Source organism: Aplysia californica, unplaced genomic scaffold (genome assembly GCF_000002075.1).
Source record: "Aplysia californica isolate F4 #8 unplaced genomic scaffold, AplCal3.0 scaffold00100, whole genome shotgun sequence".
Classification (NCBI taxonomy): domain Eukaryota; kingdom Metazoa; phylum Mollusca; class Gastropoda; order Aplysiida; family Aplysiidae; genus Aplysia; species Aplysia californica.
Window position 1 is genome coordinate 1,232,683 of NW_004797370.1, and position 14,292 is coordinate 1,246,974.

The 14,292-nt window shown below is 39.2% G+C and overlaps 1 protein-coding gene across 1 annotated transcript in view; it reads right to left on the bottom strand.

Annotated features, from left to right (window-relative positions):
• Nucleotides 1-779: 779 nt before the first annotated feature.
• LOC101864054 overlaps nt 780-14,292 on the bottom strand; it is a 92,908-nt gene continuing 79,395 nt past the window's right edge. The window contains exons 61-70 of the mRNA XM_005095306.3: nt 13,695-13,892; nt 11,010-11,292; nt 9,509-9,684; nt 8,587-8,745; nt 7,597-7,758; nt 6,474-6,638; nt 4,814-5,104; nt 4,054-4,170; nt 3,041-3,143; nt 780-1,385 (exon numbers count right to left, since the gene is read on the bottom strand). Of these exons, the coding sequence (XP_005095363.1) occupies nt 1,136-1,385; nt 3,041-3,143; nt 4,054-4,170; nt 4,814-5,104; nt 6,474-6,638; nt 7,597-7,758; nt 8,587-8,745; nt 9,509-9,684; nt 11,010-11,292; nt 13,695-13,892 (1,904 nt within the window). The 3' untranslated portion in view covers nt 780-1,135. The remainder of the gene's footprint in view (nt 1,386-3,040; nt 3,144-4,053; nt 4,171-4,813; nt 5,105-6,473; nt 6,639-7,596; nt 7,759-8,586; nt 8,746-9,508; nt 9,685-11,009; nt 11,293-13,694; nt 13,893-14,292) is intronic.

The window sequence follows — 14,292 nt, forward strand, 5'->3', positions numbered from 1 at the left end:
AAACCTCGCATCCCACAGCATAACCATTTAAAGAATAGAAAAGGGGATTTCTTTGGTCTAACCAAGTTTCAAAGGTGTTTTCATTTATCTGTACCAACTTTGGTTCATATAGATCTTTTTGTTCACGAATAAATCAGTTTTTTGTCTCTCCTGTAAAATTTTCCTTTCTGGGGTTGCGAGGTTTCATCACTCCACCAGCGATATACCGGCTTGACAATAATCAGTGCTACATCTGTCTCATCTGTGACAGTGTAAAAACAATCATACAGCAATATCCTACTCCTCATGCATTTCAACCAGCTCAAGGAAAAAAAGCAATGTCATGAACAAAACTGTGTGCTGGTAAGGCTTTCCAATATTTCACACTTACTTTTTTCACTTTGTTAATGAGAATATTAGCAGTCTCTGGCAAATATGTTGAAGATTTTCAAAAAACTAATGCCCAAAGCCTGTTGCTTCACATCATTAGAAAAATATATTATCAATATAGTAACAAAGTATATTTTCCACCTAGAAAGTTCAGATTCTATCGAGAAGCTCGTATAAAAAATTGTGATGACAACCATCCTGTAAACACAGCAGTAAATAAGCAACAAAATAACCCCACTGCATTTGACTAAAAACTTTGTTCAAATATAAAGACTGTAATCATTATATTGTATGCCAACACATTAAAAAAATGTTCCATGCTGGTCCCATTTTCAGAAAGTACATTCATAGCAAGGCAAAATATTTCTTTTTAACAAAAAAAACAACTCAACACAAACACAAACATTACATTGCTAGTTTTAGATGTAAGAATTGTCAATGAAAAAAATTAGTAAAGATGTTCCTAAAAGTCAGGTCAATACTCTCAGAGACTGACTTTGTCTGACCTCTTACAAAAATGAATTTGAAACCATTAAAAACTCCAAGTCAGCATAAGTGTCGTAGCTAAGAAGGCTGAATCAGAGTCGTGCTCAATAGAACTATACAGGCATCTTTTTTTTAAACATACACAAGACGCCATACCGGAATGACATGTGGAGGTAGTTAAAGACAAAATTTTCAAATGCATCAATCAAGAACTTGCTGAATATCTCAGTCTTGTTAAAAGGGACTTCAATTTTTTAGACCAATAAAGAACCATTACACCTTATAGATCAGTTGACTCGAAATCATCACAAGATAGACCAACAGAAGACACAAAGCTTTGTCGATGCCACCTGGTGGCCATTTTGTTAGCTCCCACTGGGAAGAGAGAGCTGTTATTTCTGTTGACACTGAGAGTGACATTGGTGGTGTGAATGGGAAACGAGTCAAAAGCCTCATTTGTGAAGGCTACCAGTTCCCTCTCCTCGCGGTAGATCCGGACATGCTTTTTCTCCTTCTCATGTTTATTTCGCCTGAAATATATACAAATAGAAGCAATCAGACTCACATACTATGCTGAAAGAAGGGGTCTAAATAGGTCTAAGATTGATTGCTATACTGTTGTACCCACTCCAATAAAAGGCATTCGTTATGTCTAATTAACTCCTCAGATGAAACTGGGACTTCAAATTTATTATCCCAGTTTTGGTGGACATACAGGATTGCAGCCTGCTGGGCGGCATTACATTTTCATTTGTACCTTCCACCTCTGCTGATTGTTAAGTATCTATTTTCCACTACAGTATACTGACAAAAATAATGCAAAGTACCTTTCCTCAATACCTGTATCCAGCAAGGTTGTAAAGTTTTAGACAGTATCTTCAACCAGTTACAGCTAAATGTGGATGCCCAAAGAGGGTGGCCTAAAACTACTACAGTATAACATGGATAGCTCGAGTTCCACGGGACCAGCCTCGGCAGTATGAGGGATCCATAGTTCGAGGGATATCTTACAAAGATAAAGAAAAAGAAAAAACGGGGACAAGTTTTTAAAAATTTAAAGTGTGAATGCTGAATGTCTCAAGGATACCTCTTGGGATACAGACGCAACAAATTTGACACTGTCAAATGTTGCGCTGTGAAGCGTTCTGGCATTGCAAATGAATTTTTTGAACAACCAGATCTGAAACGGATTTTAAAGCTGAAAGAAGCCCAGACACAAAGGAGTGAACCAATGGATAGACAAAACAAATTGTTGAAAAATCAAATCATGAAATAGAGCAGGGGCGGCTAGTGGGGCTAAAAAGTGAACGTGCACAATTAAGCTATCACATGCTGAAGCTAGTCAAGGGCATAGTAAATGAGACGGTGTATAATTTAAGGATCTTTGGGTTGGTGAGGGAGGACCTCGTGCTTTTATTTTCATTTGTTTTACTTGTCGCTTTGATTTCTAGTACTTAATTTGTTTGTTAGCTAAACATCAATTTCGTTCATCCTTTGTCGGAACTGAACACTCAATTAATAACTTTCACTACTCCACTACAAAACCATTCAAAAGCACAACTCATTGGACGGTCACGTTCGCCTCCCTCAGGTTCATTGTCACAGAGTCGCTTAAAATAGTGGCAAGACAGACAATGAACCAATCACAATTCACTTGAGCACTCCGCTGGATTGCTCCGGGGCTCACATAATATTGGCAAAGAATAGCGTACGGTCTATCGCATTTATTTTTAGACTGCCTACTGTGGGCTTTGTTTCGGCACTCTTCGGCAGGAGCACATTTGAGATGTGCCGTCTTATTAATATTAATGTACCGCCAAACTCGCTACGTGTGTCGTCATCGCTTGGGTTATCCCCAAGAGCGGTTTATAGATCAGGTTACGCTATTGAATATCCTATTATGCTTAGCTAAAGCGCATGGACTTTGGTAAGGCATTGTAGATGTTTTACGGCGCTATAGACACAGAAATGAGTTATGGCGCAGTGAGGACCCTGTTTTGATATAATATTTGGCTAGTGTTTGTTTCTGGCTTCTTTTATTTTATTATTGTGGGTGTTTTACGTAAAGGAACATAAAAAAATTTGGGGCAGCACTGCACGACTGTGCTCTATGGACGAACCGCGCCTGAAATAGAGGGTTATAAATTCTCAAGAATAACACTATCAAAACACATGGCACACTCACCTGTAAACACATGCTGCAATAATGATAAAAAGAAGCAGCGTTGCTACTGCCGTCACTGTCATGCTGACGATCACCAGGGTATGGAATGTTGGTGACCCCAACACTGGAACATAATATCATACATTGTAGAAATTACATCAAGAAACAATCATATTTCCTACAATTTAAGGAAAGGCATCAAATTGCATGGTACAGTTTCATTGAAAGTGTACTTGATAACACACTTACCAACTAAAATAGCGCACTTCATATATACAATCAACAAAATAAATTAACAGTATGAACCCTCATTTTCTATTCCCACTACCCTACGTCCATAGTCTGCTTCCCTCCCCCCACCCTCTCTTCATAAATTCTTCATCTCATCTTTTTCCCAGCACATGTATCCCATGTATCTGATGTACACATGCTCATGAGTGGACACACAGAAATACTCAGAGAAATACCCGGAAGTCTATTACTATCTCAAAAGCGAGAAAGATCCTCAAAGCAGCTTAAAAAGGGAACAAAATTCTGACTCATTATCCCATGAATCAGTTAATTATGCATGAGTATGACTCGTAAATAAAACTTTGCAGTATTGAATTGGAGAGAAAGCAATGTGAAATCTAGACTAACAGACTTAAATCTGAACAATGTTGACAGACGACAAGAACTTTAATAACTGAAAGAAAGTTTGAGAAAATCATGTTGAAAAAACAACAAATGAATTCAAACAAATTGAAACAGAAGAAACAATAACGCATCACCATCTTATAAACCATAATTTCTAAACTAAAAACATCAGCTGTAATAAACTTGGAAAACTGTCTATTCTATTCAATACTGTAAAGTTTCAATTGAAGAATTATGAACCACCATGGTTAATTCCTCAATCCCAAATCTAATATAAACAGCATCCCTTTCTGTAAACCCATAAATCCTCAAAGGGGGACAAATATAAAAGTCTATAATTTTCCAATATGACAAAGGTCATCAAAGGTCAACAGAATAACAAGAAAAAAAGCACACACCTTGATCCCGGCAAACTTGCACAGTACAGTGGCAGGGCAGACCTATGTCATTCTTAATTGTGCTCTCCTCTTGCTCCCCACAAGACGTCAGTTCACTGCACAGGCTGTCACAGATATCTAATGAGAAGAACAAAGCAAATTTTCTTAAACTTAAAGGGCAGTAAAAATTTGTGAACATCAAATATTCAGAAATCCTTGAACTGAAAGAGCAAGCAGAAAATTTTTTTTACAATTATTCTAAATGTGTGTTTAGAAATAAACTAACTAATATTTCAACAAACCACAGTTTAGCACACACATAGCAAACAGGCATATAATGAAACATACACATGGTGAACAGATTTCCAGGTTCAGGATGTTGTCTAATACATCATGTATATATTTTTGTACTTAAAATGAATGTAAACACCGCAAATAAGTACTTCACAAAAAGATGTCAACATCCTGCTGATGTCGTTACGTATGCTAGACTATGGTAGGGCTTTTCTTAAAATGATTATCCTCAGCATCATCATAACAATAACCCTTCCTTGTAATAATTTAAAAAATCACTTGGCAAAAATTCTAAGGAGTCTCTGACACTCATAAAGCCAACTTTAGACAGCAGTAAGAATAACAATAAAAATCATGCAAAAACTAGTTTTAAGATTACCTTAGCATTTGAGTAGCATTTTGTTCTGTCATTTTTCAGGACAGACGTCTTTCATTTCTATGTAGTTGATCAAATACTAAAGTTGAGACAAATAAATAAAATTCTAACCTATGCAATTTTTTCCATCAGCACTTGTTCCATGGTTGCATTTACACTCAAACCCCTGGGGCAGGTCCACACACTGAGCATTGTCAGCACAATCATGAATCTGCAGAGCGCACTCATCCACCTCCCCGGCTTCACACTCTGACCGAGCTGTGGCACCTGGCTCCGTAGTGGTTAAGCCGACCCCACATGGTTCACACTCTGTTTCCCCTCTGGAAGTCTGGAACGTGCCAAGTGGACAGGGGAGGCAAGTTCCCAATTCCGAATCCTGATAATGACCTTTTTCACATTTCACTGAAAAGGCAAAAAACAAACCATTTTCTGACATGTATTTGTGTCACAACCAGACGGAATCAGGTGCTCGTCAATTTTTGGACATATGTTGTTATTGGTATCATCTTAAAGCCTGTTTTTTTTTTAAAGTGTTTTACAGTGCTCACAACTGCGTAAGTTCATACAAGCGTGAGGGACACACTAAACATTTTCAATTGGTAGGAAATTTTGAATTTTCCGCTGACGGCAGCCGAAGCCTACTCTTATCGATTTTTGACCACCAAGGGATCTTTAAAGTGCGCAACTTGCACACGGGACCTCCGAGATTTTGTTTCCTTGTCCGAGAAGGCTAGGTGTAGATCTTTCCTACCAGAACATCAGGGATGTGGCTGAAAGACAGCAGTAAGAGGGAGCCAAGGAGTAGCAGTAGAAAGGCTGCAGAAAGAGTCAGGCGTCCAGGGGAGGGGCAAAGGAGGTGAGGGGGTAGGGGTGGGGGCAGAAAGTGGGGACAACAGCAGACGACAGAACATTGCTAGAACAGGAGAGGAGGTAAAAGGAGACAATTTTAAAAAATAAAAATTTCCGTCGCTATCCTGATTCGAACCCGAGACCTATTGATTGAGAGGCGAACACTTTAACCTCTAGGCCACGAGAGCCCCCAAAAAGCCTTCATTTGCCTTTCTTTTTGGTGAACAAAATGTCTATGTTGAATAAAAGTCGAGATATTTGCAATATTTGCCTGGTTTCAGAGATAAAATTAGCAAGAAAATGGACGCCAAAGTTTGGTAATTTCCATAGCTTGAGAGTCCTTGGAAAATGAAAATTTACATCTTTTGTGCCTTCAATCAATGTTTTTCAGTAAAATCCAAACAGAAATATGTTTTTAAATAGATGTAAAAGGTACTGAGCCGAAAAAACAAAATTGGAAAAAAATTGCCCAACACCCAGAAAAATGCCATTTCTTACAATTTCATCATTTTGACGAGCGCTTCATTTCCCCATGATGTCTCACATTTCGTACTGAGAAAGGTAACAACTAAACAAGTCTCTCTCTGATCTTTCTCAGCAAATTTACGATCATATTCTTAATTTTCAACCTGTAAATTCTTTGCCATATATTGACAGGTCAAAGGGATTGAATTCAGATGGCCACCGGGTCCTAAAAGTAAAGTATTCTCAAATCTCCATTAACTACCAAATAAATTTTCAGATGTCAAAGAAAGTTCTATTATAGTATGTGCTTTCAGGAAGGGGTGTCGACTTTAGCATTAATAACCAAAAAACTTCATACGATCAATCTCAACAAACAAATTAACTTTTGGAGATACAAACCAAGCCTGTCTTATCAACATTAATGGGTACAAATGGCGTGCTATAAATTCCCACTTACAAATGGAACACTGAGAGACAGAAACGGCTCCAGCCCCAAGAGTGGTCCACTTGTAGCCACAGGGGAGACAGTAGCTGCTGTCACCGTCCCCTGCACGATAGGATCCTTTAGCACAGAGCTGGCACTGGCCCATCGGAGACATCTCTTCCCCGGCACCACACAGGTCTGGGGACATGCAGGACACATAAGTACAAGAAGAAAACAAGCATGATTATGATGATGATGAGATGATGATGAGATGAGATGATCATGATGATCATGATGATCATGATCATGATGATGTTGATGATGATTTTTTTTTGTTTCCTTAAAGGGCCTGGTGGACTCCACGAAGAAATCTTTGAGCAAGAGCGAGGCTCTTTTTTGGTTGCATTGTCATTATACTCAGAGGCACCTCCACTCATCCAAATAACTACATTTGAATTGCAAAAATATGATGATGATGAGATGATGATTATGAAAAGAAGCATTGGTGGTCTAGCGATTAGGCTGTTTGACTTGCAACCGCAAGATCATGGATTCAAATCTCATTAAGGGCCCAACATTGTGTCTTTCAGAAAGACACTACATACCAATTTTCCTCACTTCACACAGGTGGGAAAGAGTACCCGCTTATAAACACTGAAAGATCGTGTCAGTTTGTTAGTATTTGAACTCTTATCAGCTGCTTGCATTGTATGCTTCCTGGGAAGCAGAGAACATTTATGGATGTTCTAAGGTCTGCTGGAGTAGCAATAGTTGTGAAGAGCATAGAGCAGGCTGCAGAGTATGGATATGTGCTGAATGAATGCAAAATAATAATAATAATAATAATAATAATAATAATAATAATAATAATAATAATAATAATAAAAAGGTAAACAGGGTTTGGACTTTGGGGATACCAACAGAGAAAATAACATGAGCAAAGTCAAGAGTAAAAGTACACCCTTGCCCTTTTAAAGGTTGAGTTAGAGACTAAAGAGCTGTTTTTATTCAAATTTTGGAGTGTTGTCAGCTTGAATAAAAATAGTGAGAATCAACAAGAAAAACTTCCTAAGCGAGTCACTGACAACTATATAATCTCCTATTCTTTTTTAACAACTGCCACAGATTCGTCTGGAATCCAACAGAAGTGACTCACTTGAGCATGCAGTGGAATGAGTAGCCCCTGGTGCCTGAGTGGTTTGTCCCTCAGGACAAACTTTACAGTCCAACTGTCCAGCGACATCTTGGTATGTTCCCCGGGAACACTCCACACACTTTGCATCACTACGTTTGTAAAAACTGCCGGGCTTGCAGAGTTCTGAGAATAAGACAAATATTTTACAATAAACACTTCCCCTGTGCCTAGTGTAAGCACTTTTATACAGGGTTCCACAAGAGAAAAAAAATAAAGTAAAAAGAAACTACAAGTACCATTTGCATTTATTTCTATGTGATGGCCTGTGCCATATAACATAATTCTAAGCTGATATTAATATCTTATGGTAGACATACACAGTATCCCATCAACAAGTACAATTTTACCAACAGCCCCTCCCCCCTCCCCATCCCTCCCCCCATGTCATACACTCATAAGCAAGTTTTAGCATTTACCTGCAAAAATATCAGGTTACAAAAATTACGGTCTTAAGAGGTGCATTTATATGCTAACATCAGGATGACACCTAACCCGACTTCTCACTAATGAATACTGCATTGGATTGAGAGCAGAAACTACTAAAAGTATTGTGTAGTGAAATAATTTTATCTTTTTGAGATCCTTACAGCTTCAAACAGACTACTTAACCATACATCTGTATTTAACAAGCTGATATTAGAACAAAAAACAAAAACATCTAGTTCCTACTTACACAGTGAAAAAATACTGACTATTTCTTTAGTAAGGTATCAATTGTTCCAATTTGAACAACTTTATAAAGCCAGCTTTACAATCTTTTTTATTATAGAGCCCAGAATACAAATTACGACAACAACAAAATGACCCAAAACTGAGAAAAACTCATTTGATTAACAGTTTCTAATAGCAAAACTAAAACTGAATTGAACATCTTGTTACTAACAAAATTCAAAGGTGATATTTGATGGCAACAAGCACGGGGAAAACATGAAAGCAGCGGAAATGACTCACCGAGACACTGTGACCTGTTTGTTGCTCCAGCAGAGTATGTGGTCATACTCCCAGGACATCTCTGGCATGACAATTCCTCTCCATTTTCCCTGAAGGTACCTACTGGACAAGGGGAACACTTTGACCGCTCAGTGACCTGGTGACCTGCAGGACACTCCACTGACAAAAGGCAAAAAGATAAAACAAATTTGAATAAATTCCCTTTCTGATATTAAGATAATGGAAGCTTTATAAATGTTCACATCCACAGCACATTTCCCCTAAACCACTTCTTGGCCATTTAACCCTTTGCGTGCAAAACATGAAATAAGTCATCTACATGTATATTCAGTGCCATCCCTGTACCATTCACAATCTATTGACAATTTGGTATTTTGTACTTCGTTTCCTTTGTTCAATTTCTGACATAAAAATAGTCCAACAACTGGTCTCTCCTAAACCACATTCAACTTACAACACACTGTGTCAGTCCAAATACGGAAAACAGTCTGGCATGGAAAGAGTTATGGGCTGGAATCTCTGAATTTATTATCAATCTCCGATGAGACCACCCAGGTAGGCACAGTCTCAAAAACTCCCAAAACAACCCATTTTCAAAAACAAACACCAGTTTTGATCACAATAAATCTAGCAGGTGCAACATCACAACCAATAAGATTCAAGTGACACAAAGCAGGGGGAGGGGGGAGGGGGAGAAAGGGAGGATTTTAAGTTAACAGACTATATCTTCAGAGGGTTGGAAGGTGCCTGAAGGATCCTACTTCTTTACTATCCTTTTTTGCTTCTGCCTTTCATTCTTTTTGTCCTTCAATGCTAATTAATCACATACTCTTCAGCCTCAGTCTCTGTAACTTAAAACTTTGCCAACAGCTTGTATTGAACACCTTACATCGACTATACAAGAACAAGTAGGCAAGCTCACAGCATTCATCTTTGTCTAGTGAGTGTCCGGAGAGAAGAATCTCTCCTGGCTGACACTGGGACTTGATGTTGAGGTCAACTGAGGTCAATTGGAACTCATCTCCAGAGTGGTCTTCTTTGATGGCATGGAGAATTTCTTCTGTTATGGACCCTGTATCTGAACCACCTAAATGCCATCTGAAAAAAAGAAATTCAATTTATTAATGACTAAAAAGAAATATTAAAAAAAACAGAAATGAGGATGTAAAAAGAAGGCTACTTAAAGGGCAAGTAGGAGCCTTTCATGAGCTGAAACACAGCTATTTGAAAGATGTTTTTCAAAAAACAAAAGATGGGTCTTTCTGAATTCAGTAACAATACTGCTGATCAATAATATTAACCTTTAGAAAACCAGTCGTATATTTTCTTCACTAGTTCTCGTAACCCCAGGCCCAGCCATAGGGTGCCAGCAATCTCAAACCCAGACCTGCCAACCACTACATGATGACCAAAAAGAGAATTTTTCCTCAGAATTCTTCCTAAAAATCAGAGTTTGGAGTAAAAAATCAGTCTCCATAACCAGGTTCACCTAAGATCGCGCTTTTTTAAGAAACAGGATTGTTACTATACAAAAGTCACCCCTGACATCCTGCTATGATTCACTCTGAAGGTCTAAATTTGGCTAAGATGCCGCATTTCAGGCCACAATTTACAGAACAAAAACGTGGGCAGACACAGCCGATCAACCAAGAGTGAAAAGTTAAGATCATTGAACTGCCGGTCGCGACAAAGATAATCCACTCTCATGAATGCAATCACTTAAGCGTTGTAAAACTCAGTGAAACATAACAATGTTTGCCCCAGACGGGATCACACCGAGGTGTGAACTGACTGACGTGTTTGTTTATCCCAAACATACCTTGCACTTGCGTCCAAGCTCTCCACCTAAACTAACATCACTCGCTGGGAGGGCAGGGCCTACACGTTCTCTCCAGGTGAGATAATACTGGACTGTGAACTCTTCCCTGACCATACCAGCAGTAAATTTGTGAGACAGACTAAATTTTAATTCCTGTGGTCACTACATAATGGAGAGTAACGACAAAGCGGGACAACTTGGTCAAAGATGGAAAGAAAGAAATTTTGGACAGATAAGGGGAGGGGAGGGGCAAGTGGATAAGCATAGAACTTGAGGATAGGATAATAGGATAATAAGTGTAAATGGCACGCATCATGCCACTGTGATTGGTTATCCAGGTTGACCACTCTTTGCTCGCCAAAATATGTCATAAACCCATACAGTGGTCACGCAAGTTCATTTGAGAGTGAAGGAAGACCATTTTACTGGTTGTGGGGCTTAACATGGGTCACTAGATTATTCCCTTGGTCCGTCGGCTTATATCCCATTCGCCTAAGATCCCGCATTTTCCTGGATCTTAGGCGGAAACTACTGTACCAAATAATCAATTTCTGTATAATGTTACACACATGACAACCAATCAGCAGCAAAAACAACCACTCACAAACTTTGAGAAATTCTCATTTCCATCTCAGCTTGATACCGTGCCCATTTTTTAGTCGAGGTCAACGCTCTTTTCTGTATCAGATGTTCTTTTTCACTGCACAACACATTCAGGTTTTGAGAGTAGTCACAGGTGGCGTCCTGGTCACAGAGTCCAATAACAGTATCAAGCTGGGTCAAGATTCGAACCAATTTGGCCTGCAGCTGAGTCTCAAGAGAGTCAGTACACCCTGGGCCTTCAAAGTTTATGCCACCATAGATAATGTGAGCTGGAGGGTGTGTTCCTGGGAAAGGGAGAAAAATAAACTTATGACAATGTTGTTTTTGGTGGTGGTGTTGTTGTGGCTGTTGAAGTTAAACGCCCATAAAGACATTAACACTTACAGTACTGAAGGTTCATATAGTGAAAAAACCCTCAAGTACCACATTAGTTCAGAAAGCTGAAGCCAAGGTAGAATTTTAAAATAATTTTTTAAACCTCCACAACCCATGATCACACTTAAAAGCTTCAGTTTCATCAACCCATTCAGCCATCACATAGAGTGACTTCCTTTGATATTTATTTCAGTGCAGTGACATAGTCGCCAACAGTACTAAAAGTGTTAATATTGTTAATATCAAAGAAAAGGTGGAACACTAGTCCCCAAATCAGGACACACAGCAAAGAGAAAACATTCAGAGGAAGCCATGTAAAATAATAAGGCCCCATTTTGATTTGAGTTTTAAAAAATAAAAAAAATTTAAATTATAGTAGAGGGTTTTACGGCGCTCGCAACTGCAAAAAGTCATAAGAGCACCAAGGGGTGGGTGTCAACAGAGAAGTCTTTACAGGGAATCAGACTTACTCTGCTCACCTCTCTAGCTTCAACAGCACAAGGTCTGCTTCCACTATCAAGGCACCCCGGAAATAGCAGGTCACAAGAGAGTGACAAACATGCAAAAAAAGTAGATCAGGCACAGTTATGAGCGAGACATGAATCAGCCCATTTACAATTCTACTGTGCTTGAACAAGAAATGTCCCGACTTTGGGAATGGCCTTAAGACACTACAGTCAGGGGCACTGCCCTGGGGGGAATTTGGGGTTTAGAGAGGTAGTTCAATTGTGACCTACAGTGCCTCAGCATCCTGTTGGAGAAGAGCTGGCTTACAGACCAGAGAACAGTAAAAAGGAGCAACAGTAAACAAACAAAAAAATGTAAACAGAAAGATGAACATTAAAAGAGTATTTTGGAGTAAGATTAGTGCAATCATGTACAGTGGAACTCGGATTCAACGAGGTCGCTGGGCCTGACTTAAAATCTCGTTGAATCCAAGTGTTCGTTTTAGCAAACATGAGGTTTTGTGTAGACAATTATAGACACTGAGCAGGTAATGTATAAAGAGGAGTAACAAGTTGTGCCTGAAATGCCTGCATATTATGAGCTGCGGAAAAAAAAGACCGATTCGTTCAAATGCACGCCTGAGTCATCTCGATCATTTACCAAAAAGTTGTGTTGCTGTGTAGAGCCTAACATACGGAAACTATTGATTCCATAGACCAGCGCAAATTCATTACGTTGATCGACGTCAAGACTAGTTTACCATTGTAATAATGATCAGTTGCCGGGGGAAAAAGACTATGACGCATTTGTATCTGTGACGTTCCACGCACGGACCGCTGGTGCCACCTCTCCCCCTCCCCCGAAACGAACACACAGTCATAAGTGTGCAAGCCGCCCATCCAACCCCGACACACGCTAGAGTAGACATGTGAGCGTGTCAACACCGCATGTGTTGGTATGAAAAAAAAAGGCCGCTGATTGGTCACATACAATCGGCTAAGTGAATAAATGTTCACGATTCAGGTGCGATGGATGATTTCGAAGAAGAGAGTAAGTTCGTTCTGAGAGAAAAATGAGCGAAACCACGTCTGTGGGAGCTGCTAACCCAGGAAGCGACCTCGTTGAATCCAAGCTCGCCGATTTAAGTGCTCGTTGAATCCATTTTATTTTTATTGATTTTAAAGAAGAAAAAAAACGGGGAATCTATCTCCTCTCGTTGAATCCGAGTTCTCGCCGAGCTCGCTGAATCCGAGTTCCACTGTACATTTTTGTGACAGTGACAGCAAACAAAGCAGAATGAAAGCTAGGATATAGGATGGCAGATCTGAAGGAACAGCTTGATCAGGGGAGTTATGACTTTACATGCATCATTCAAAAGGGATACAGGGTTATACTCCTGTCCCCATTGTTTTATGCAAGAAAAATTTTGAAATTAGGCAAACTGAGCCCAAAAATGTGAAATTATGCGATTCTGTTAATTTTAACAAAGAAGAATGATACAGGAAAATAGTCAGAAATTATGCAAAAAAAGACCAAATTTTGCTAAATTATGCGGGGTGCATAAAACTATGGGGGGAAAGGTATTCAATCCGTCTAAGCTTTAAGTTCTTTCCTACAAAAAATGTATTTACGACTGTACTTGTAGAATGATTTTGTTCGTCGTCTTTGAGTCACTTTGACCTATACAAGAAAATATTTCCTCTTCCATTCAATAAATTATTGATAAAATATGGTATAGATAAACTACCTATTGTGTTCTATGATCAAGTTTATTTTTCCTATTGAAGAACTTCGTTTCGAGTCTCAAAAATGACTAGATCACATGCTTTCTACATTTTTTATATTTGCAAAGCGTCTAACTCACGAGCACAAGCTGGAAAACTGAAAGGCATTCCGTTTGGAGGATCCCATTCCCCTTCCAAACCACAGCGATAGAAGGGTGGTGTTGGTGTGACAAATCTGAAGTTTGGTAGGCAAGATGGAATACAGTATCTGCCATGATGCCACTCCCCACAGACACGGGCTCCATTAGCAGGAGGAGAAGGATCCTTGCACTGAAATTCTGATAAAAAATAATTACAAAAGTTAATAATGTCAAACCTGCTCTAATGTCTAACTTTCAAAGACAATTACCCATACAAATAACCACTTCTTACTCCCACCCCCACCCCCTAGTGTTTTCCCGAATATTGTAATGACAGTATCCCAGGCGTCCACCTGTTTAAGACAAAAACTTTTCTCCTCAACAGTGGGTGGCCGTCTTGGACAATTTCAACTGTATTTCTCTGTCTTGTATGAATCAGAAACACATCAAAATGTTTCCGGGAATAGCATTCCAAATAACACAAAAGGTAGCCTACTATTACTCCTGTGTATGTCTCAATATTAAAAAATCAGTGTGTAAGTGTGTATGTGTGTGTGTGTGTGTGTGTGTGTGTGTGTGTGTGTGTGTGTGTGTGTGT